Source organism: Nerophis ophidion, linkage group LG13, assembly GCF_033978795.1.
Source record: "Nerophis ophidion isolate RoL-2023_Sa linkage group LG13, RoL_Noph_v1.0, whole genome shotgun sequence".
Classification (NCBI taxonomy): domain Eukaryota; kingdom Metazoa; phylum Chordata; class Actinopteri; order Syngnathiformes; family Syngnathidae; genus Nerophis; species Nerophis ophidion.
Window position 1 is genome coordinate 29995475 of NC_084623.1, and position 24816 is coordinate 30020290.

General features: G+C 41.1%; 1 protein-coding gene across 1 annotated transcript in view; it reads left to right on the top strand.

The window, feature by feature from the left end:
- gkup (glucuronokinase with putative uridyl pyrophosphorylase) overlaps positions 1 to 24816 on the top strand; it is a 123524-nt gene that overhangs the window by 71333 nt on the left and 27375 nt on the right. Inside the window, exons 8-20 of the mRNA XM_061918741.1 lie at positions 2178 to 2255; positions 2884 to 2975; positions 3080 to 3185; positions 3586 to 3665; positions 5037 to 5105; positions 11337 to 11397; positions 11494 to 11510; positions 11584 to 11641; positions 15825 to 15917; positions 17866 to 17926; positions 17998 to 18111; positions 18217 to 18274; positions 18433 to 18501. Of these exons, the coding sequence (XP_061774725.1) occupies positions 2178 to 2255; positions 2884 to 2975; positions 3080 to 3185; positions 3586 to 3665; positions 5037 to 5105; positions 11337 to 11397; positions 11494 to 11510; positions 11584 to 11641; positions 15825 to 15917; positions 17866 to 17926; positions 17998 to 18111; positions 18217 to 18274; positions 18433 to 18501 (956 nt within the window). The remainder of the gene's footprint in view (positions 1 to 2177; positions 2256 to 2883; positions 2976 to 3079; positions 3186 to 3585; positions 3666 to 5036; positions 5106 to 11336; positions 11398 to 11493; positions 11511 to 11583; positions 11642 to 15824; positions 15918 to 17865; positions 17927 to 17997; positions 18112 to 18216; positions 18275 to 18432; positions 18502 to 24816) is intronic.

The following is a 24816-nucleotide window of genomic DNA, read 5'->3' on the forward strand; positions in this document are numbered from 1 at the left end:
GTGTGAAATAAATGTGCAAACTATAACATTTTGTAATAATATAAGTGGGTGATTGACTAAGACTGCAAGAACAAAAGTGCAAATATGGATGCCCTATTTAAAGGGGAACATTATCACGATTTCAAAAGGGTTGAAAACAATAAAAATCAGTTCCCAGTGGCTTGTTGTATTTTTTGAAGTTTTTTTCAAAATTTTACCGGTCCCAGAATATCCCTAAATAAAGCTTTAAAGTGCCTTATTTTCGCTATCTTCGAAACCACTATCCATTTTCCTCTGACGTCATACAGTGCTACCAATGTAAACAAACAATGGGAATACCACAGCAGGATATAGTGACATTAGCTCGGATTCAGACTCGGATTTCAGCGGCTTAAGCGATTCAACAGATTACGCATGTATTGAAACAGATGGTTGGAGTATGAAAGTATTGAAGAAGAAACTGAAGCTATTGAGCAAATAGCTATTGACGCTATTCATAGCCATAGCATGGCCGAATAGCTGCGTTAGCATCGCCGGTAAAATGCAATCAGGACTTTCGCATGTTGTGATAATGAAGCAACTTAAATCCGTCGATTGGTAATTGTTTTTTTCGCATTAAATGTGGGTGGAAGGAAACGTAATATAGTTGCAAATGCATCTGCAGGTTATCCATACATCTCTGTGCCATGTCTGCTTTAGCACCGCCGGTAAATAGCATGTTAGCATCGATTAGCTGGCAGTCACGCCGCGACCAAATATGTCTGATTAGCACATAAGTCAACATCAACAAAACTCACCTTTGTGATTTTGTTGACTTTATCATTGCAAATGCATCTGCAGGTTATCCATACATCTCTGTGCCATGTCTGTCATCGCCGGTAGATAGCATGTTAGCATCGATTAGTGTAGCATGTTAGCATCGATTAGCATAGCATGTTAGCATCGATTAGCTGGCAGTCACGCCGCAACCAAATATGTCTGATTAGCACATAAGTCAACAACAAAACTCACCTTTGTGATTTCGTTGACTTTATCGTTGCAAATGCATCTGCAGGTTATCCATACATCTCTGTGTCATGTCTGTCATCGCCGGTCAAATGTGAAGACTCTACAGCACATTCAATGGGGGTCTGGCGGCAGACACTTTCGCATATTCGGTGCAACTTGAGTCCCTCCCTGTTAGTGTTGTTACACCCTCCGACAACACACCGACGAGGCATGATGTCTCCAAGGTTCCAAAAAATAGTCGGAAAATAACAGAGCTGAGACCCGTGTGTGTAATGTGTAAAAAATGAAAATGGCGGCAGTATTACCTCGGTGACGTCACGTTCTCACGTCATCGCCACCAGAGCAATAAACAGAAAGGCGTTTAATTCGCCAAAATTAACCCATTTAGCGTTCGGAAATCGGTTAAAAAAATATATGGTCTTTTTTCTACACCATCAAGGTATATATTGCGCTTTCATAGGTCTGGTGATAATGTTCCCCTTTAAATGAGGATTTTGCATGTTCTACCAGCTGTGACCATGGAGCCTGTCATTTCCTGCACATCTGGCATCGTGCCACGACCTTAGATATTGCTGGTATACTATGTAGATGAACATGCAGGAAACAACTATTATTTGTAGCACCTTTCTGCAATATAGAAACAGTTGAGACAACAAAACCTATTTTTAGCACCCCATGCAATTGTTGTTTTTGGCAAAACACTGGCAATAACTGTGTTGGTGCGCTGGAATGAAATGCACATTGCAAAAAGTTGTAATTTTTGTATGTCGATACTGATATAGTATTTTGACGTGAAATAACACATTAAATTAATGCAAATTTCCTTTATCTTTTCTCCTTTTATTTATAAAATATATCTAATGGATAAAAGAGACAAGACAATTAACAATAAAAAGTAGTTATAGGACCAGCTCTTCTATTCTATAGAGATGTAATCCGTCATCTCTTGGTGCCTGCATCACTGCTTGTCATAGATGGTGCCTTTGGACAAAAACTCTGTTGGGCTCGTTACGCAAGTGCGTTTTTCATTACATCACGTCATAGTTTTAATGTGACATTGGTGTTTTGTCACATTTTACCTATTCCTACAATAACTAAAGGGGCAATCAACTTAAGAGGTTTCACTTTGGTTTTTTTGGTTGTAGTGGTAAAACTGACTTTTAGGAATACAATAATTTCTTCTCTCTCAGGAGAGGCTGATCAACGAGAATCTGCTTGAGGTGTTTGGAATGAAGCTTCCAACTGGCTTTCAGCTCATTGGACAAGTGGTTTGTGATTTTTATACACTTGATATACTGTACAAATTCCTTTTGCGTTATGTTTCTTTTTAGGGAAACAAAAAGTATTACACAGCGAGGGCTTTTGTACCTGTCATGTACAGCAATAAATAGTGCGTAGCCTGAGAAAATGCCTACTAATTGAAAGTGATTTGCAGTATCTGGGGTCATGCTGCATTTAGCATCTTGATTATTTCTTAATTTAGCCGGTTTATTAGCCTAGTTGTTAATCTCCTCTATAGCCTCTACATCCAATACAGTTTTCTTTCATCAGTGGTCTTTTAAAATGTATTTAAGTTATGTTCATCATAAAATTAGTAGGGAGATTGTCAATTTTGGACTGGATGCTGGCTTTGTAACATCTTAAAGTGAAATCACACAAGGCCATCCTGTATCTACCTTGCTCCGCAGTAATCAGGTTTCAGCTTGTTTATTTATGTGTGCCTTTACTTCATTATTCAATTATACTGGCTGGGTTATTTTTAGCCGTTTTTTCTATATTGAACTGCAAATAAGAAATCTTGGATCCAAACATTTGATGCAGTTTCATGTCGTTAAGAGAGTTTTCAAGAACTACCTTAAATTAATCACTTAAACATTTGTGTCTTGAAAATTTTAGGGTCTGTCAGACTACACCAAGTGGCTCACTTGTTTCGCAATCAAGCAAGAAGACAAATCTGCCAGACCTATCACATTTCGGTCTTACGCTAGGTTAGTTAAAAAAATTAGTAATGATACATACTTCAATGCATTGAGTGTCATAATCCTGTCGTGAATGGAATTATTACAATAATAAATATCAACACTTGATACAGGGTCGGCTTGATGGGGAATCCGTCAGATGGCTTCAACGGGAAAACCATTGCTATGTCCATCTCAAACTTTTGGGCTGAAGTCACCCTCATAGAGAGCCAAACTTTGGTACAATTCACAAACATTGATACACACATCATTACCACTGAAAACATACAATCATGTTATATTGATTTTTTAGGGCATTCAATCAATCCCAACTAGACTGTTCAGTTTGTCCTAGAATTTTTTTCCTTTCATCCAAGTTGGCTTCATTGGTAATGCTCACGTCTTAGACTTAGATCTGATCAACCTAAGTATAAGACGAGATCCAAACAATCAAAGTCTATGAGCTTGAACTGATGAAGCTTATTTGGATGAAATATGAAACGTCTTCTAAGACAAACTAAACTGTCTACTGTAGTTCTGACCAATTGAATGTCCTGAGAATACAATGATCTGGATGAGAGTCTGTCTTCATAATATGTTCTCATTCATCTACATGGTACATGCTGCACTGATATTACAGGTCCTACTCCCTCACCCGCTTAACGACCCTACAGAGTTTGGAAGCTTGCAGGATTTGTTTAGCATCAGTAGGAAAGAAGGGTGTGTATGATTAAACAAATCAATAAATTAGTTTAAATATATAAGCGCATATTACAGTGGGGCAAAAAAGTATTTAGTCAGCCACCGATCGTGCAAGTTCTCCCACTTAAAATGATGACAGAGGTCTGTAATTTTCATCATTGGTACACTTCAACTGTGAGAGACAGAATGTGAAAAAAAATCCAGGAATTCACATTGTGGGAATTTTAAATAATTTTTTTGTAAATTATGGTGGAAAATAAGTATTTGGTCAACCAGTCAAAGCTCTCACCGATGGAAGGAGGTTTTGGCTCAAAATCTCAAGATACATAGCCCCATTCATTCTTTCCTTAACACGGATCAATTGTCCTGTCCCCTTAGCAGAAAAACAGCCCCAAAGCATGATGTTTGCACGCCCATGCTTCACAGTAGGTATGGTGTTCTTGGGATGCAACTCAGTATTCTATTTCCTCTAAACACGACAAGTTGAATTTATGCCAAAAAGTTCTATTTTGGTTTCATCCGACCACATGACATTCTCCCAATCCTCTGCTGTATCATCCATGTGCTCTCTGGCAAACTTCAGACGGGCCTGGACATGCACTAGCTTAAGCAGGGGGACACGTTTGGCACTGCAGGATTTGATTCCCTGTCGGCGTAGTGTGTTACTGATGGTAACTTTTGTTACTTTGTTCCCAGCTCTCTGCAGGTCATTCACCAGGTCCCCTCGTGTGGTTCTGGGATTTTTGCTCACCGTTCTCCTGATCATTTTGACCCCACGGGAGCCCCAGATGGAGGGAGATTATCACTGGTTATCAGTGGTCTTCCATTTTCTGATAATTGCTCCCACAGTTGATATTTTCAAACCAAGCTGCTTGCCTATTGTAGATTCACTCTTCCCAGTCTAGTGCAGGTCTACAATTCTTTTCCTGGTGTCCTTCGACAGCTCTTTGGTCTTGGCCATAGTGGAGTTTGGAGTCTGACTGTTTGAGGCTGTGGACAGGTGTCTTTTATACAGATAACGAGTTCAAACAAGTGCCATTAATACAGGTAACGAGTGGAGGACAGAAGAGCTTCTTAATGAAGAAGTTACAGGTCTGTGAGAGCCAGAGATCTTCCTTGTTTGAAGTGACCAAATACTTATTTTCCACCATAGTTTACCAAAAAATTATTTAAAATTCAATACAATGTGAATTCCTGGATTTTTTTTCACATTCTGTCTCTCACGGTGGAAGTATACCTTTGATGAAAATTACAGACCTCTGTCATCATTTTAAGTGGGAGAACTTGCACAATTGGTGGCTGACTAAATGCTTTTTTGCCCCACTGTATATAATAGCCTCAACTGTTACTGTTAAATTTACAGTATAATGTACAAATCATCCACCACAGATATCTTGGAGGCCTCCGGCTGCTGCAAGCTACTTGTAAGAAATTCTACCAGCTCTGCTCCAAACAAGGGTATGTTTGCCAATAACACTATTGATTAATCAGTTGTCGGCAAAACTCTTTCAGGTGTACTCAACTGTAAATATCTGAAGGTTGTTTTGCATTGCTGCATGCTAAATGTGTTATGACGGGTAACCTCAAAAAGCTTGTACATGAATAAATGTTTTGGGGTTTCCAATATTAACTGTAAAACATTGAGCATTAAGAGGATGTGAAGATTTCTCGTTGTTTACTTCCAAACTTTCTCAAAATGTCAATCAAGCGAAAACAGAAGAAAATACGAGAAAATCTGAAACTTGAAAACAAACACCCAAAAGTCTGGTAGGATATACATTTCCTCAAAAACCTGTATGAACTTGTATGAAAATTATTTCTTCATCACATAGGTTTGTGCTACTTTATAAACAGACACAGACCCATTCTGCTATATCAAAATCTCATCTTTCTGGAGCTGCTTTGACTGACTTTATGATTACTGTAATGACCCATACTGAACATCACTAAAAGCACAGTCTCTGCTTAAAAAGCTATGGGTATCATTTGAATTGCTCAATACGTATGGTAATGTAGACATGGAAATGCCAATCTTATTGCAGGCAAAGGTTTAAAACAATTTGGAAACTTTCAGCGGGCCGGTTTAAAAAGCATAATTGGCCATACATGTAAGGCCCCACTGCTGCAGTTTGCCCGCGTCTGGCTCAGACTACTGATGCTACTTATAATATTATAATGTTATTATTCAATCACAGTATGTTTTTTGATTGAATGATGTCCTTGATGTAGTCTGCATATCACCAAAAGTTAACTGGAATAGGCTCCAGCTCACCTTCAAACCTACACTGGATACTAAATAGTAGACAATACAGTCTATCTGGAAAGTATTCACAGCGTTTCACTTTTTCCCCATATTTTTGTGTTACAGCCTTATTCCAAAATGGAAGAAATTCATTTTTATCCTTAAAATTCAAAAGAAAATACCCCATAATGAGAATGCTAAAAGGTTTTTTAAAAACGTTTTGCAAATGTATTACAAATACAAAATTCACATGTACATAAATATTCATAGCCTTTGCCTAATATTTTGTTGATGCACCTTTGGCAGCAAATACAGCCTTAAAGCACATCTATGTTTGGGAAGTTTTTCACATTCCTCTTTGCCCATTTTTCTTTGCAGCACCTCTCAAACTCAGTTGGGTTGAATGGGAGGTGTTGGTTTTCATCCAACATGTCTTCGTACATTGCTGCATTCATCTTTCCCGCTGTCCTGACTAGTCTCTCAGTTCCTGTACGCTATAAAAAAATCTCCACAGCATAATGTTGCCACCCCCATGCTTCACTGTAGGGGATGGTATTTGACTGGTGATGAACGAGCGGTGCCAGGTTAAGCGGAAGAAAATGGATGGATGGCACTGAGCAATAGCCTAAGAGATTCAGAAGCACATGTTTGTGAATCTTTTTGTAGATTTTTTTAATTACCGTAAGTTATTCAAAACCCCTTGCTACAAGCCTGGCCTTGGGTACAATACCAGTATCACTTTTTTTGAGACTACAGACCCACCGAGTGGAGATACACTTTTGGCCTGTATTTTCAGTCCCTTCAAAAACATTATTGTTTTTTCAGCTTTCTATCTCTGCCTGTTTGACTGCATTAAATGATATGTCTTTTGTTATGAGCACATCAGCCTCCCTGACAGCTGACTCAGTGTTAAGATATTGTACACATGACATGTCAACTGACTCTTTTAGTCCAGTACTACCATCATGCTCAATATGCTGCACATTATACCAGTGTTTATTGGTTCCCGTGGTTTTACCTGCTCCAATGAGTACTTTAGCCTTACATGTTACACTTGTATCTCTTTCATGAAAGTTACAATCTGTCCTGTTTTTAGCTTCCCAGTAGAAGCAGGAACAGGATTATCACAGGCACTGGGATTCATTTGAGGTGCATCAGTTTGAATGACACCTTCACTTATGTTTCCCTCTCCATCACTGTCATGTTCATTTCACAGGCTGTTTTTTGTTCATTATCTGAGCTACATGATGCTCTGTGTAAAGCATCTGTGTCACTATCAACGGTTATGTTCTCCATGTTTTTCACATCCTGTGTCAGTGTGAACATTACTTTGTGTAATTTTCCTGTCTTTAATCTGTGTGTGCACCTTATTAAGTCGTGAGTGATGAACTCTAACTAGAATACCTCCATGTCTTACAAACACAACAGTTCCATCTTGACCAATCCTGGTCCCTTCCACTCTGCACTATCTCCTCGTTTATAGTACCGTAAACCTTTTCTCCCGTCTCATATTTTTCATCCGTATATGTAAGCTGTTTTTTTTAATGCCCTTCATATCCTCTTTGAACATTTAACTTTAGTGAAAGCCTTCCTTGAGGCATGCAAAGCCTATGTGTGGTCTCCCACTCTTATGCTCACTGTAGTGCCCTCTAGTCCAGGCAGCTCATTTACAAATTGGGAAGGTTAGGATTTTGACCAAATACCAGTTGATGTGGACTATAATCATGTACACTGTGCATGCAGTTCTTAGCCATTATGGCCCAGTCCATGGCAGTGCACATGTCACAATCCTTTTCCAGTTTAACTTTCTGGACGATGTTTGTGAGCGTCTGATTATGACATTCCAACAGTCCTTTGCTACATGGACTGTATCCTGCAGTTGTCTTTAAGTTTTCTGCCATGTCCCTGAACTCTTCATTGTTAAATTCTCCTTAGTTGTCACTGAAGAGCCTTTTGGGAGGACCATGGACACTTATCCATGTGTGGACGAAAGAGTTGACAATTACAGAAGATTTCTTAGTTTTCACAATACTTCTAATGCTGAAACGTGTGAAATGGTCCGTTATATGTAAATACCAAACGCCTGATTCCAGCTCGTGAATGTCCACCGCCACCGTTTCATTATATTCTTTAGCTAGAGTCAAATCAACAGCTGCATTTGGCTTTGTCTTGCTGTATCGCTGGCACGTGTCACATTCATCAACTATTTGTCTTTGTTCCCTGAACTTTGAATTAGCTTATGCAGGCGATCTGCTGATGCATGGCCAAATTGTTTGTGAATTTTGAGGAGGATCTTGCTCTCCTCGATTGTAGACATATTTTCTGTTACCATCAGGACCTCATCTTCAGCAAATAAATCTTGACATTCCATGTAATCAACTTCTGAGTTTATTTACCTGCTTTTCATTGAGATTATCTACAAATTCCGTTTCCATATGAGTTGGGAAATTGTGTTCGATGCAAATAAAAACGGAATACAATGATTTGCAAATCCTTTTCCCTACTCCCATATTCAATTGAATGCACTACAAAGACAAGATATTTGATGTTCAAACTCATTAACTTATTTTTTTATTTTTATTTTTTTTGCAAATGATTAATTTATAATTTCATGGCTGCAACACTTGCCAAAGTAGTTGGGAAAAGTCTTGTTCACCAATGTTACATCACCTTTTCTTTTAACAACACTATAACGTTTGGGAACTGAGGAAACAAATTGTTGAAGCTTTGAAAGTGGAATTCTTTCCCATTCTTGTTTTATGTACTGTAGAGCTTCAGTCGTTCAACAGTCCGGGGTCTCCGCTGTCGTATTTTACGCTTCATAATGCGCCACACATTTTCAATGGGAGACAGGTCTGGACTGCAAGCGGGCCAGGAAAGTACCCGCACTCATTCTTTATGAAGTCACGCTGTTGTAACACGTGCTGAATGTGGCTTGGCATTGTCTTGCTGAAATAAGCAGGGGCGTCCATGAAAAAGACGGCGCTTAGATGGCAGCATATGTTGTTCCAAAACCTGTATGTACCTTTCAGCATTAATGGTGCCTTCACGGATGTGTAAGTTACCCATGCCTTGGGCACTAATGCACCCCCATACCATCACAGATGCTGGCTTTTGAACTTTGCATCGATAACAGTCTGGATGGTTTGCTTCCCCTTTGGTCCGGATGACACGATGTCGAATATTTCCAAAAACGATTTGAAATGTGGACTCGTCAGACCACAGAACACTTTTCCACTTTGCATCAGTCCATCTTTGATGATCTTGGGCCCAGAGAAGCCGGCGGCGTTTCTGGATGTTGTTGATAAATGGCTTTTGCTTTGCCTAGTAGAGCTTTAACTTGCACTTACAGATGTAGCGACGAACTATTTTTAGTGACAGTGGTTTTCTGAAGTGTTCTGAGCCCAATCTCTTTAGAGATTGATGTCGGTTTTTGATACACTGCCGTCTTAGGGATCGAAGGTCACGGTCATTCAATGTTGGTTTACGGCCATGCCGCTTAAGTGGAGTGATTTCTCCAGAATCTCTGAAGCTTTTGATGATATTATGGACTGTAGATGTTGAAATCCCTAAATTTCTTGCAATTGCACTTTGAGAAAAATTGTTCTTAAATTGTTTGACAACTTTTTCACTCAGTTGTGGACAAAGGGGTGTACCTCTCCCCATCCTTTCTTGTGAAAGACTGAGCATTTTTTGGGAAGCTGTTTTTATACCCAATCATGGCACCCACCTTTTCCCAAATAGCCTGCACACCTGTGGGATGTTCCAAATAAGTGTTTGATGAGCATTCCTCAACTTTATCAGTATTTATTGCAACATTTTCCAAATACTTTGTTACGTGTTGCTAGCATCAAATTCTAAAGTTAATGATTATTTGCAAAAAAAAAATGTTTATCAGTTTGAACAACAAATATGTTGTCTTTGTAGCATATTCAACTGAATATGGGTTGAAAATGATTTGCAAATCATTGTATTTCGTTTATATTTACATCTAACACAATTTCCCAACTCATATGGAAACGGGGTTTGTACATGACTTTCAAGCCACTTTTCTCCACACACTGTGCGAGTGCAGGCGGTTTCTATGATTACTCAGCCTGCAGCTTCAGTCATAAAAATCTCAGCTTTAGACTGGGGATCATTTGTTAACCATTGTTAATTTCATCCAAATTGTCATTTTCAGTCAATTTTACTTGTTCATGCTTTTTGTGCGGGCAGTCCTTCGCCCAGTGGCATGTGCTTTGACACACCGCTCATGGTGATCATTTACCGTACTTATCCAGTGGGTTTGTACCCATTGTAGCTGCTCTGTAAGGAAAGCTGCGTCCTGGTTCAGTTGCATCTCGCTTGACGAGCCTGTTGTTTTATATGATATATAATTGTTTAATATAGTCCACCATTGAAACTGAACTATTTTTGGTGGTGCAGTCGAAGTACGTGTACGTTTCCTTTGCGCGATCCTTTTCCTCTTTCAGGAAAACGTCATCCAGTTTTGCAAATAATGCCGTCATACTGTTGTCATTGTCCAACTCCTCCGCAGATATCTCCATTGCAATTTCTCAAGTCCCAAAGCAACAGCCAGTGCTTGCTTTTTCTTATCGAGTTCTGTAACCCGCATCCAAATGTTAACTTCGTTTTTCCAGCACTCGTATGACCTGGACTCGTCAAACATCTGCGGTATTTTATAGTTTTCAGCCATCCTCAACCAACCTCTGCTACCAATGTTAAATGGAAGTGAATAAACGCAACATTTATTCTGGTTCATGACTTTTAATCAACCGCTGCACAGAGGAAAAAACGGAAACACTCAATCCCCACTTCCTGCTCACAAACACTGCGCATGCGTTTGCCCAGTATACGGAGAAACATGTTAACAACAATAACATACAGACCTGATTGGTGGATTGCTGCAGAAATGGTTGTCTTTCTGGAATGTTCTGCTCCACAGAGTAATGTTGTAGCTCTGACAGTCACCTCCCTGACTAGACTATGATGAAAACAGCAACGAACAGAGACATCCTGGATGAAAACCAACACTTTCCATCCAATCCGATGGAGTTTGAGAAGTGCTGCAAAGAAGAATGGGCAAAGAGGAGTGAGCGAAACTGCCCAAAGATTGATGTGCCACGCTAGTGGCATCATATTCAAAAATACTTGAGTCTGTAATTGCTGCCAAAGGACATCAACAAAGTATTAAGCAAATGCTGTGAATACTAATATACATTTGTGGGTTTTTTTTTATGAATTCCCAAAATAAAAAATGTTTCACATTATCATTATGGTGTATTGTGTGTGAAATTTTGACAACATAGATGAACTTGTTCCATCTTGGAATAAGACTAGGAAAAATTCAACACTGTTAATACTTTCTAGATGCACTGTACATGAATGAATTATATTTATGAGAATGCTTCATCATTGATAACTTGACTTTTTTACTGTTGCAGTATTGCTTTGACAAAGCAGAACTTCACGCTGAAGTATGACACAAACATCCCTCGACAAGTGGTGAGAGTCACTTAAATACTCATCAATTTATAACTAATAGAGTGAACTACTGTATATAAACTTCATTCAATCTATATTCTGTCTGTCTTTTTGAAGGGTCTTGCTGGAAGCAGGTAAAATGTTTTCATATTAAACATGCAATAATGTATTTAACATTTTCATTCTTTCTTGCAATCCTCTCTGCAGCGCCATTGTCTCAGCTACCCTGAAATGTCTCATGAAATTCTACAACCTCACAGATGATGTAAGGTGGTCAGGTATTTACCTGACATTGACCACCCTTGATTTCATGACTTTCATGACACTGGGTGTTGTATTTTTTATCATTATAAGATACAGTTGTGATCAAAATTATTCACCCCCCATACATTTTTGGTGTTTTAGCAAGTTGGACATTTTCCGTATTTTGTTTATAGTCATATCAAATAAAGATGCATTAAATAGACAAATGCAACTTGAATTACAACATTATATTTTGTAACATACCAAACAGTGTCATTTCTCTTATCTCATTGACAAAATGATTCCACCCCTTGAAGATCATAACTCTTAAGAACAGAATTTGAACAAGGTCTTTTAAATCAGGTGTTGAAAACACCTGTAGATGTGATTAGAACCATAACGAGCAACAATTAAACTGATTGAAAAAGACTGTGACGCTCAGCTTCTTGTAGATGGTCAATGGTGTATTTGCAACATGGTGAAGTCCAGGGAGTGGTCAAAGAAGTCAAGAGAGGAGGTAATTTCTCTTCATAAGAAAGGATAAGGATATAAGAAAATAGCAAAGACACTATACATTCCAAGAGACACAGTTGGGAGCATAATTCGCAAGTTTAAAGCTAAAGGCACAGTGGAAACACTACCTGGGCGTGGTAGAAAGAGGATGCTGTGTGCAACTTCTGTCCGGTATTTGAAGCGTACAGTGGTGAAAAACCCACGGGTAACCGCTGAGGAACTACAACAGGACATTGCAGATGGGGGAACGCAGGTTTCGTCCCAGACAATAAGGCGCGCACTACGAGATAAAGGCCTCCATGCCAGAACTCCCAGGCGCACCCCACTTTTGACTACCAGGCACAAGGAAAATAGACTCCAGTATGCCAAAAATCATCTGGAAAACCCTAAAGGTTTTGGGAAACTGTTCTATGGAGTGATGAGACAAAACTGGAACTCTTGGGCCTAAGAATCAACGTTGAAATGAAGCTTACAAAGAGAAGAACACCTTTCCTACTGTTAAGCATGGTGGGGGGTCAATCATGCTCTGGGGCTGTTTGTCTGCCTCAGGTACCGGGAATCTCCAGCGCGTTCAAGGCATTATGAATTCTATTTCCCACCAGGATATATTAGCTGCAAATGTCATGAAGTCAGTGACGAAGCTGAGGCTTGGGAGACGTTGGACCTTCCAACAGGAAAACGATCCCAAGCATATCTCCAAATCAACATCAGAATGGTTGCAGAAGAAGTGTTCGAAGACTCTGGAGTGGCCTTCACAGTCGCCAGACCTAAATCCTATAGAAAACCTGTGGTGGGACTTGAAGAAGGCAGTTGCAGCACGCAAGCCCAAGAATATGAACGAACTGGAGGCCTTTGCCCAAGAGGAATGGGCTAAAATACCTGTAGATCGTTGCAAGAAGCTTGTGTCCGGTTATGTACTGTATCACGTTTGAAGGATGTAATTACTGCCAAAGGGTGTTCTACTAAGTACTAAATATGCATGTAACTAGGGGGTTGAATAATTGTGTCAATGAGATCTTAAAGGCCTACTGAAATGAGATTTTCTTATTTAAACAGGGATAGCAGGTCCATTCTATGTGTCATATTTGATCATTTCGCGGTATTGCCATATTTTTGCTGAAAGGATTTACTAGAGAACATCCACGATAAAGTTTGCAACTTTCGGTGCTAAGACAAAAGCCCTGCCTCTACTGGAAGTCGCAGACGATGACGTCACATGTTGATGGCTCCTCACATATTCACATTGTTTATAATGGGAGCCTCCAACAAAAAGTGCTATTCAGACCGAGAAAACGACAATTTCCCCATTAATTTGAGCGAGGATGAAAGATTCTTGTTTGAGGATATTGATAGCGATGGACTACAAAAAAAAAAGTAAAAAAAAAAAAAAAAACGCGTTTGCATTGGGACGGATTCTGATGTTTTTAGACACATTTAGTAGGATAATTCTGGGAAATTCCTTATCTTTCTATTGTGTTGCTAGTGTTTTAGTGAGTTAAATAGTACCTGATAATCGGAAGGGTGTCTCCACGGGTGTCTTGACGCGCAGTGTCTCAGGGGAGTCGACGGCAGCTATGGACGGCACAAGCTCAGCTTTTCTCTGGTAAGAACTGACTTTTTAACCACAATTTTCTCACCAAAACCTGCTGGTTGACATTCTGTTTCATGTTCGCTTGATCCACAGTAAATTTTCACCTCCAGGAATTTTGAACAAGGAATCACCGTGTGTTTGTGTGGCTAAAGGCTAAAGCTTCCCAACTCCATCTTGCTACTTTGACTTCTCCAATATTAATTGAACAAGTTGCAAAAGATTCAGCAACACAGTTCTCCAAAATACTGTGTAATTACGCCGTTAAAGCAGACAACATTTAGCTGTGTGTGTGCGTCGCGCTCATACTTCCTAAAAACCCGTGACGTCTTGTGTACACGTCATCATTACACAACGTTTCGAAGACAAAACTCCCGGGAAATTTAAAATTTTAATTTAGTGAACTAAAAAGGCCGTATTGGCATGTGTTGCAATGTTAATATTTCATCATTGATATATAAACTATCAGACTGCGTGGTGGTTAGTAGTGGGTTTCAGTAGGCCTTTAAAAACAATATTAAAAACAATATTATGTTCCACCAATGACTGAATAAAACAAAAAATAAATAAATATACAACCAATGTAAAAATGAATATGATTAAAAACTATTTTAAAGGGTAAAAGTTAAAACAGTAAAATAAAAATCCAAATGTATAAAAAACACAGAGGACAGAGGACTACACAACTCACGTAGTGTTAAAAGCCAAATAATAAAAGTGGTTCTTAAGACGAAACTCCCGGGAAATTTAAAATTGCAATTTAGTAAACTAAAGAGGCCGTATTGGCATCTGTTGCAATGTTAGTTTTTACATCAATGATGTAATATTATCAAACTGCGTGGTGGGTAGTGGTGGGTTTCAGTAGGCATTTAAGAAAAATGTCCTTTTTTGGTATTTTGTAAAATACAGTGTTACAATTTAAGTTGCATTTGTCTATTTGACACATCTTTATTTGATATGACTATAAACAAAATATGGAATAAATGTCCAACTTGCTAAAACACCAAAATTGTGTGGGGGTTGAATAATTTTGATCACAACTGTAAAACTGAATACAACAGGGGCTGAACACGTACCAAAGTCATGCAAGTTTAATTAACAAATCCAGTAATCCGTTTTTACTTTGTGCGCATCTATCCACATTTAACAAAAAGTAGTTCAGTTATAAATTGCATTGTCACTCAATTTATTAATCCAACCAATACATTTGAAAAATGTCAGACAGGTGGATACGAGGCACTCCTATAGTATAAAAGACAACGAGTTATGTGCATCGCTACAGTGAGAAGGAACAACTTAATTGTTTCTCTTTTTTATGTTTCCATGCGTAAGCCCAATCCTCTGATGGCGCAGCATAAAATAAAAGGAAGGTAAAAAGTCAAGTGAAAATAGTAATTGTGAAATGCTAAAAAAGTGGAGAAACTCTAATCAACCCTGGCTGCATGCCCGGTGCAAGCCGCTAAAACGTTGCAACCATCATTAAAGATAAGTTGGTATTTTTGGACTTGTAAAAAGGATATGCGGTGAAGAAATTGAAATTGATTCTGTAACTAAGCTACATTTGGGTTTAATTATTGAGACTTCTTCCTAAAAAGTGTGAGTGTTTCAATGTATGTGCGTCCTCTACATTTGAATGTGTTAGTTTAATACTCCCAGACCTGGCATGAATATTAAGCCAGGTCTGTGAAATAAAAATAATAAATAGTATTCATAAAATTAACAATTATTCTTATTCATATTGTGAATAATAATAATTCATAAAATGAATTATTCTTATTCATGTTGTACTTGTTCTTGACAAGTTTACACTGTTGTTTAACTTAACATAAACCAGCTAAATAGATAACCAAATTATAATAAATAAATAGAATAAGAACAAGAATGAATAAAATAGGAAAGTAAAAAAAGTAAAAGTGAAATGTCTTACCTTTTGAGTTCACAAATCTATGTAGATAAAATTGAGTAAAACAATTACTTGGATTTATTAGCACCTTCCAAACGAGTGACACTATATTTAACCTCCATTGCTGTGTGGTAGAAATATTACGTCAGAAAAATTACCTGGTTGTAAAAGGTGACAAACTATTGTTTACATACATACCAGGATGTCCCAAAGCCAATACGGGCCAACTTCATTCTCAATGTGGAAACTGATGAACTCTTCATTGCCGCAGGACTGCAGGACAGGGTTGTGCAGGTCCGTATCACAATATATCCCATTTGTAGTACATCTGGAAAGTATTCACAGTGGTTCAGTTTGTCCACATTTTTTTATGTTACAGCTTAATTTCAAAATGTAGTATCATACTTTTTGTTGTGGAAATTCTACACACATCCATCCATTTCCTACCGCTTGTTCCTACACACAAAACCCCATAAAATGTGAAAAGATTTTTTGATTAGCCTCCTAGTTCATGCCACTGAAAAACATACCCATAGCATGATGCTCCCACCACCATGATTCAGTGTAGGGATGGCATTTGCATGGTGATATCCAGACATCCTCCAAACATGACGCCTGGCATTCACACCAGTGTTCAAACTTTGTCTCATCAGACCAGATAATTTAGTTTCTCATGGTCTGAGAGTCTTACAGTTGCATTTTGGCAAACTGTTTTTTTTTTTTACTAAGAAATGGCTTCCGTCTGGCCACTATACCATACAGGCCTAATTGGTGGATTAATGCAGAGATGGTTGTCCTTCTGGAAGGTTTTCCTTTCCACGGATAAATGCTGTAGCTCGGACAGAGTGACCATCAGGTTCTTGGTCGCTTCCCTGACTACACCAATGTGAATGCAGAAATGTACAGTGACATCCTGAATGAAAACCAACGGTTCTCATCCAACCTGATGGCGCTTGAGAGGTGCTGCAAAGAGGAATGGGCAAACTGCCCAAAGATAGGCGTGCTTAGCTAAAGGCATCATATTTCAAGGTAAAGGTTTCTTTAATGGTAATAGTTGTGCAAACATTTGTATTTCAAAAAGACTTGAAGCTGTAATTTATGCCAAATGTGCAGCAACAAAGTATTTAGCAAAGGCTGTGAATACTTATGTACATGTTTTTTTTAAACAAATTTGCAAACATGTTTTTAAAAATAACTTTTTAAATTTCCATTATGGAGTATTGTCTGTAAAATTTGAGAACAAGAATGAATTTATTCCATGTTGGAAAAGGTGAAGTATTGTGAATACTTTCTAGATGAAGTTTACATGCACCAAACTGTGACCAAAACATTGAGACACGAAATCAACTGTAATGTCCGTGTTTTGGAAAGACTGTCATCCAGATGAACATTTCTGAGTTCAGAGGCCACAGATGTTGCGTAAGAAGGCTTGGCTTACTATCTCTGATATATCAATCAATCAAAGTTTATTTATATTGCCCTTAGTCATAAGTGTCTCAAAGGGCTACACAAGCCAAAACGACTTCCTCGGCTCAGATCCCACATCAGGGCAAGAAAAAACTCAACCCAGTGAGCACAATGAGAAACCTCGGAGGGGACATTTTGTACCAACTAATCTTTTAATGCAAGACATAGGGAGACCTGAAAATAATACAATAGAGTAATCTAGTCGTAACGAACGCATGAATGATAATATCAGCGTCGGTGGTGGACAAAATGGAACACATTTTGGTGATATCACAGAGATAAAAGAAAGCTGTTTTAGTAACACTCTTAATGTGTGACTCAAATGAGAGAGTTGGGTCGAAGATAATACCTAGATTCCTTACTGAGTCACTTTACCTAGTCGCTTTGTGTAACTGTTTGGTTGTCAAATGTTAAGGTGGTTTTATTAAGTAGGTGCATGCAGGACCTATAATCAGCATTTCCATTTTCTTTGCGTTGAGTTTCAAAAAGTTTGTGGATATATATTGTTTAATTTCATAGATGTAGTTCATCTAGTTTTTTTCGCTGAGATCGATGAGAGGTCTTCTTCACCAAGTGAATTGAAAATTACTTTCAAAAAAGTCTTGCGAAATTGGAAACAAATAACATAAACTCCAACTTCTAAAACTGTGTGTCTCACTACTTTGGTCCATACTTAAACGGTGTGTCTCACTACTTTGGTCCATATAATGTACACATAATTTATTTTGCCTCACTTCACTGAAAGTAGCAGGAAATGATTGTTTGTCATGTGCAGGTTTATGAAGGCTTAATCTACATGGACTTTAGCAAGAAGCTCATGGAAGAGAAGGGTTATGGTATTAACATCACTGTATATGTGCAATTACTAAATCAATACTATCATTAAGTGTGTGTTTTATACTTTGAGGCAACTACATCCCAATGGATATGTGTGGTCTGCCTCCATTCTGGTTGGCCTACTTGAGTGACCCCAGTGACTCTGGGCGCATTCATAGCAACATCCGTCATCGCTGGCTCAGTGGTAGGCCTCTGTATTTTTTTATCTGTTACATTGTGTTCAAGTAATGATCACTATTACACATTCATTTTCACTGCTTGAATTAAAATAAGTGTTGTCTTTCCAAAGGGGAGCCTCTTGTAGTTGAAGCGATGGAGACTTTAGCTCAACTAACTGATCAAGCCAGGTTAGATCAAATAATTCTATATTAACATTTTTGTAATGATGTTTACAGTATACAAACTGTTCTAAAGTCAGATGTTTGTTCTTTTAAAAAAAAAAAAATTATTGAAAACTTAATATTACTTTATCTGTGGCTGACAAAAATATAATCTCTTCTCTCAGGGTGGCTCTAACAGACAGGGACTGGAACCGTCTAGCACAGTTAATGGACCAAAACTTTGAGTTAAGGAGGTAAGCTGTCTCGTCTGATACATTTCTAGGAAAACTATTTCCAAGCCTAGAGTTAACCCTTAAAGATACATTCATTCACTTATGTGAATATATACAGTATGTGTTTGTATTGATATACGACAGATGTCCCAATATTTTTTCCGTAAAGTGAGTTTAGACAAACTCAAAGCCAGTTGTGTTTTTGAAACAAACAATTAACATAAGTAACATTTTGAAATGTAAACGTTTCATGCGTAGATTGATCCTCATTAAAAATATTACATCAAAAAAGCCTTGAAAAAAATCATTTGTTTAAATAAATATGAGAATAGTAAACTACAATCTTCAATCTTCTTTGAAACAAACATTTTGCTATGCTCAAATCTTCAGCTAATAAATACACCAAATGAACAAAATATAGTATTTTAAAAAGTACCTGGTTTAAAAGGACAATTTTTAAACATCAGAAACATCATGAAAATATTTTACCTTTAAAAATGGTGTTTTTAGGTCAACAATTTTAGAATACACTTGCATTTTTGTGTGAAGTTTTAATGTGTTGAAAAAAGATGTTGTCTTTTACTGACCAGGTTTCATCTACAGGCGTCATCATTTCCTCTGTGATTGAATACTTTTATGGGGAACTGCTCTTTTTTTTAGAAGTTTGACTATCGTTCACAATCCTTATAAGAGACGAGAAGACATAAGGTGTTTTTATTTTTTGCATTCTAACAAACTGGCTCGTTCTTGGTTAGCAATGCAGCTAATGGGAGCAATCAGTTCTATCTCTAAATCACTTCAAAAATACATAAAAAAATGTCTACAATACTTCATTTACGTTCCGTAAATAACCAAGTTGCAGCAACATTGTTAATGTCAGAGTGAACACTGAGGAAATCTTTTTCTAGCGTGGTAAACATCGGCGTTTCTTCGGTATTAGTAGTAAAAATTAATTACAGAAAGAGATAAGCTTGTTTCTAACTCAGCACGACACGCGTTTGAGTTTGTAATGTACAACACTGCGATAGAACAACAATTTCTACTGACTGAAAAACATGAACAGTCATATTACAGTTTCTGTTAAATATTAGCCCACATTTCATGTTTTGTTTTTACACAGCTAGCTCGACAGCATATGCACAGTGATGTGATGCATGTATCATGATCAATACTGTAGCCGAGTGTCCTGGGTTCGCCTATACAGTGTAGTTATATAATAAAATAATAAACGGGAGACATTAGATCAGGTCCGGTAGTCACCGCTTCTTTAATGTGTACTCCTTTTTAACTCTGTCCACAACAACAACACACACACTACATCACCACCCCTACGGCAACTCTGAAAGGACAAAACTCTTCCTCACTCTCTGTAAACTTGGGACACCCTGAACTGTTTGTTACATACGTCCCCCCACTCAATTAGAAACGTCCCCGTTTCATTACAAACAAAATAGGTAACAAACAAGGGGAAATAGAACAGAGAAGAAAAAAAATTCACAATCTTAATGCACACATAAAGTAACAATATTTTTTAACTGATTACAGCATTGCATAGGCTAGAACACTGGCCCCTCAAAACGTGCAAAAATCTTGCAGATGCAAAGGAGGTCGCACCACGCGCCCCTGCGAGACAGTTCAGGCCTAAACCCTAAAGAATCCCCCCACAGTCCATTGTCCAACTCCCCACACTGTGGGACCTGGGGAAGCGGTGAAGCCTCCACAGTAGGCAAGCTCCCAAGTGCTAACGGAGAGGAAGGCACCTCCTGTGCAGGCAAAGGCAACGTGTACGGCTTCAGTCTGTCATGATGCACTACTTGGGCTCGCTCCATCAGGTCCAGAGGGTTGATGATGCGGTATGTCAAGCCCGTTTCCCCTCCAGAGACCAGCACCTGCATCACTCGATACGGGCCCTTCCAGTGCGGCGCCAGTTTAGTACGGCTTTCAGTAGGGTTATTCAGCCACACCAACGCACCCTCTTTGTGGGCCCGATGACAGCTCTTTTCGTTATAATACCGTCTCTGTCTCTCATGAGCCTCCACTGAATTAAGCCTGGCTGCACTGAAGGCCGACTCCAGCCGTTCAGCCATAACTGAAACATAATCCGTCAGGATCCCAGAGCCCCGGGAATCCAGGACACTAGAGGGCAGCAATGTCTCTGCAGGAACACGGGCCTCACGCCCGTGCATGAGGTAAAAGGGGGTGAACCGGGTGCTGGCGTGCTTAGACGTGTTGTATGCATAGGCGACCTGCCTCATATATGTGCCCCACTCACCCCCGTGAGAAATCAACATTTTAGCTAACTGGTCGATCAAAGTCCGATTATGCCATCAGATTTGGGATTATAGGCAGTGGTGCGTGTCTTTTTTATTCCAAGCAACTGGCACAGTCTCTGGATGACTTCTGCTTCAAACTGGCGACCCTGATCGCTATGCAGGATTTCGGGGACACCCTGCACCAAAACATAGTCCTCAAACAGGCAGCGAGCGACAGTGTTTGGTTGGGCAGTTTATACAGTGTAACAAACTTAGTGAAGTGGTCCTCCACCACTAGAACATATCTGTTCCCCTGTGACGTTAAGGGCAACTCCAAAATGTCCATGGCCACCCTCTGGACGGGGCGACAAACCTGGGATCCCCCCATGGGAGCCCTTGGCCCGGGGACCGGGCACTGGCGGGTCTGACATGCTCTGCACTGCTCACACCACCGCCGGATGTCTCTCAGCATGAAGGGCCAGTAGTAAGATTGCCGGGCCTTTTCCCACACACGTTCCGCGGAAAAATGGGCAGCGGCCGGCCCCCCATGTACCTGTTGTAGAAGCTCCGGCACTATGGAGGCGGGAACCACAATTTGAATTTGCGGCTCTCCCACGGTCGCAGGCGGTGACGTACGACACAACAATCCCTCCTTAACTGACAGCCGGTGAAACTCAGTCCATAAATTCCTTACCCCGGCGGAAGACCCGCGAGGGAGCACGCGAGGCCGACGGGGAACGCCCTGTTCCAGCCAAGCCAGCACCGTAAAAATGTCTGTGTCCTGACGCTGTAGTGCCTGCAACTCTCCCTCAGCACCACAAAGAGAATATTGAGAAGCCAGGTCTGCCTGCTCTCCGTCTGCGGACGGGCAGCCATCCGATGCTCCCACGGAAGCCACCGTGTGCAGTCCTGCTGCTGTAGCGTCTAGCTCCACGGGATCAGGAGTCACCGGCCGACGGGACAGTGCGTCAGCGTTTTTATGGCGGGAGCCATCTTTGTGCACCATGGTCCAGTCGAACGGATCCAGCTCCAGAACCCACCTGCTTCTTCGTCCGGTGGGGTCATTATCAATAGCCATGTGTCTGAGACCCAAAAGAGGGCGATGGTCAGTGATGATGGAGAACGCCGACATCCCCACATAGTGTTTAAACTCACGCACCGCCCACACGACAGCCCATAGTTCTCTGTCAAACGTAGACCATCTTTTCTTCGTGTGTGTGAGGGCCTGGCTGGCGTAGGCTACTACTCTCTCCAGACCACCATCCTCCTGGGCCAGCACTGCTCCAACAACATCCTTAGAAGCGTCCGTGTACACTTTAAAAGGAAGGGAAAAGTTAGGCAGTGTAACAACTGGTGAGGAGGTGAGTACTTGCTTGAGGTGAGTAAAAGCAGCATCGCAGTCAGCTGACCATTCAAAGGGTACATTTTTCCCTGCCAGGTGATTCAGTGACGCAGCATGTTGTGAAAAATTACTCACAAATCTCCTATAATAGGAGCACAGGCCCACAAAGGCCCTGACCTCTGAGGGGGTACGGGGGGTTGGCCATGTTCTCACCTTATCAGTGTTTCTTGGGTCGGGCAGGAGACCACATCTAGAGACCACATGGCCGAGAAATACTACGTGGTCCCGGGGAAAGTGGCACTTTCTGGGATTTAGCTTTAGACCCGCTAACTGAATTCTGGACAGGACTTCCTCCAGGTGTACGAGGTGGTCCTCGAAGGTACGGCTATTAATTAATATATCGTCCAAGTACACCATACAAATGTGCCAAGGCAGACCCCTCAAGATGAGCTCCATCATGCACTGAAAGGTGGCCGGAGAGTTCGTCAGACCCATTGGCATGGCCCGCCACTGATACAAGCCTCAGCCGGTAGTGAACGCTGTTTTCTCTCGATCCTCCTCAGCTACTTCAACCTGCCAGTAGCCATTTGAAAAGTCAAGTGTGCTGAACCAGACTGAACTAGCCAGCGCGTCCAGGCTATCATCCCCTCGGGGGAGGGGGTGTGAGTCTTTAATGGTCACTGCGTTGAGCCGACGATAGTCGATGCAGAACCTCCATAGTCCCCCTTTCTTCCTCACTAGCACCACAGGGGATGCCCAGGGACTGCAGCTCTCTTCCACCACTCCATCCGCCAGCAACTCAGCAACCTGACATTCAATCTCTGCACGTTTTTCAGGAGATGCACGGTAAGTGCGTTGCTTGATGGGGTTGTGGTCTCCAGTTCGGATTTGGTGTTTGACTTGGGTGCACTTGCCCGTGTTTTTCCCTGACACGTTAAACACATCCATGAACTCCTGTAGCACTCCCGCCAGCTCAGCTCTTTGCTCTGTAGAAATAGGAGACTCTTCCAAGGAGATAAGACCTGCAGGAGCTGTCGGGGTGACTGTACTACAGATAGGGGCACATGGGGGTATTAAAATGTCACTTTCTGCCACTGGGTAAAGTTCCTTCAGGTGCAGCCCCCGTTTAAGTTCCACCGCCTCCCCTGTAGGGTTGAGGATGCGGACCAGAGTCACCCCGCCCCTCACAGTGTTCACTGAATGGGCCACTATTAGTCCTGTTGTTTCTGGAATGTTAGGCTCCAGATAACCCTCAAAGTTTGTGATAAGTCGGCCCGTCCCCGCAGACGAGAGAATGTCCACCGGCACTAAAGTCTCGCTTAACGGGGGAATGATTCGGACATCAGCTAGAGACACGTTACAACATTGTGGGACTAATTCCTGATCCCAGAGCAGGGGGACAGTAATGTCCCATAATTGTAAAACACCCCTTCTTAAGTCCAGTAATGCATGATTCCTGCTTAGAAAATCCAGTCCGAGCAAGACACACTGGGTGGATTCTCTCAGTACATAAAAGGTGTGCTGCCAGCATGTAGGGCCCAGATGGAAGGTGACCTCAATAGTACCCAGTGTATCCAGCATCTGTCCATTCACTGCACGTGTATCATCATAGTTCCTTTTCAGGGGTCTGTTTCTCAAACTGACTTGCGGAAATCAGAACTAATTAGTGACACAGTGGCCCCTGAATCGACTAACATAAAGGCTTCTTTACCTTCAACCACACCCCTTACAAAAGAAGTTGGATGGTTATTACCTTTCATGCTAGTAGCGTCATTGAAAAACTCTTGACATACGGGGCCCTCAGTCCGAGTGGCTGGTGTTTGGGGCACAACACCAGCTACTGACCGTTTCCCTGATGGTTGACGTCCGTATTACGCTCCTGCGGCAGAAAATGAACGCCACGTCTCCTGGGTTCCTCTTCACGTCGGGCGCGCCAGCCCGGACTAGGGCTCCTGCCTCCCGGCAGCCTAGTGGTGGGGGGCACTCCCGTGGGGTCCGAGCGATAACCCCGTGACGGGAAGCCCCCTTGGGATGGGAACTGGTCCCGATCGGGGGAGCGGCCACGGTGTCCCTCTCTGTTGAATCTCAGCTGGCATCCTCTTTCTCCGCAGTTACAGCTAGAGTTTCCCCCCCGAAGACGAACGGGGCCTCTGTCCCCTCGTGTCCATGCTGCGCACTTTCAGTCTCTGGTTTTCCTCATACATCTCTTTTATTTCACTTTTCATGACATACATTTCCTCTGTTAATTTCGCCACAGCTCTCTGCAGGCTGTCAGACGTTGACACAGACTGCACAGAGGGGCCCACTGCAGTGTAGGTACTCAAACAGTCTCTCTGTAGAGACACTGGCATTCTCACATCGCTCCGCCACTTGCAGAGCCTCCTCCAGGTCGGTCGCTCCCAGCTCAAGACACTTGGCCTTCAACACCAGATGTAGACCGGCCAGAAAGCGCCGAAACTTCTCCTCTCTCTGCGCGATGGCTCCATAATCCGGGAACGCCTCTGTGACCAGCCGGCTCACGTCTCCAGCAAAGACCTCCAAGCTGTCCCCTGGAGCACGCACACGAGCAGATAGGCTGGCCCGGAAGCGTTCCATTAATTGTCTTTGCCCAAAAGCTGCTCCCAGTCTCTCTTTCACTGCAACATAGTCTGATTTAGTCCCATCCGGAAGACTGTCCCACAGCAGAAAAGCTGACTTACTGAGACAAGTCGGGAGAATCCTCACTAGCTCCTCATCGCAGCC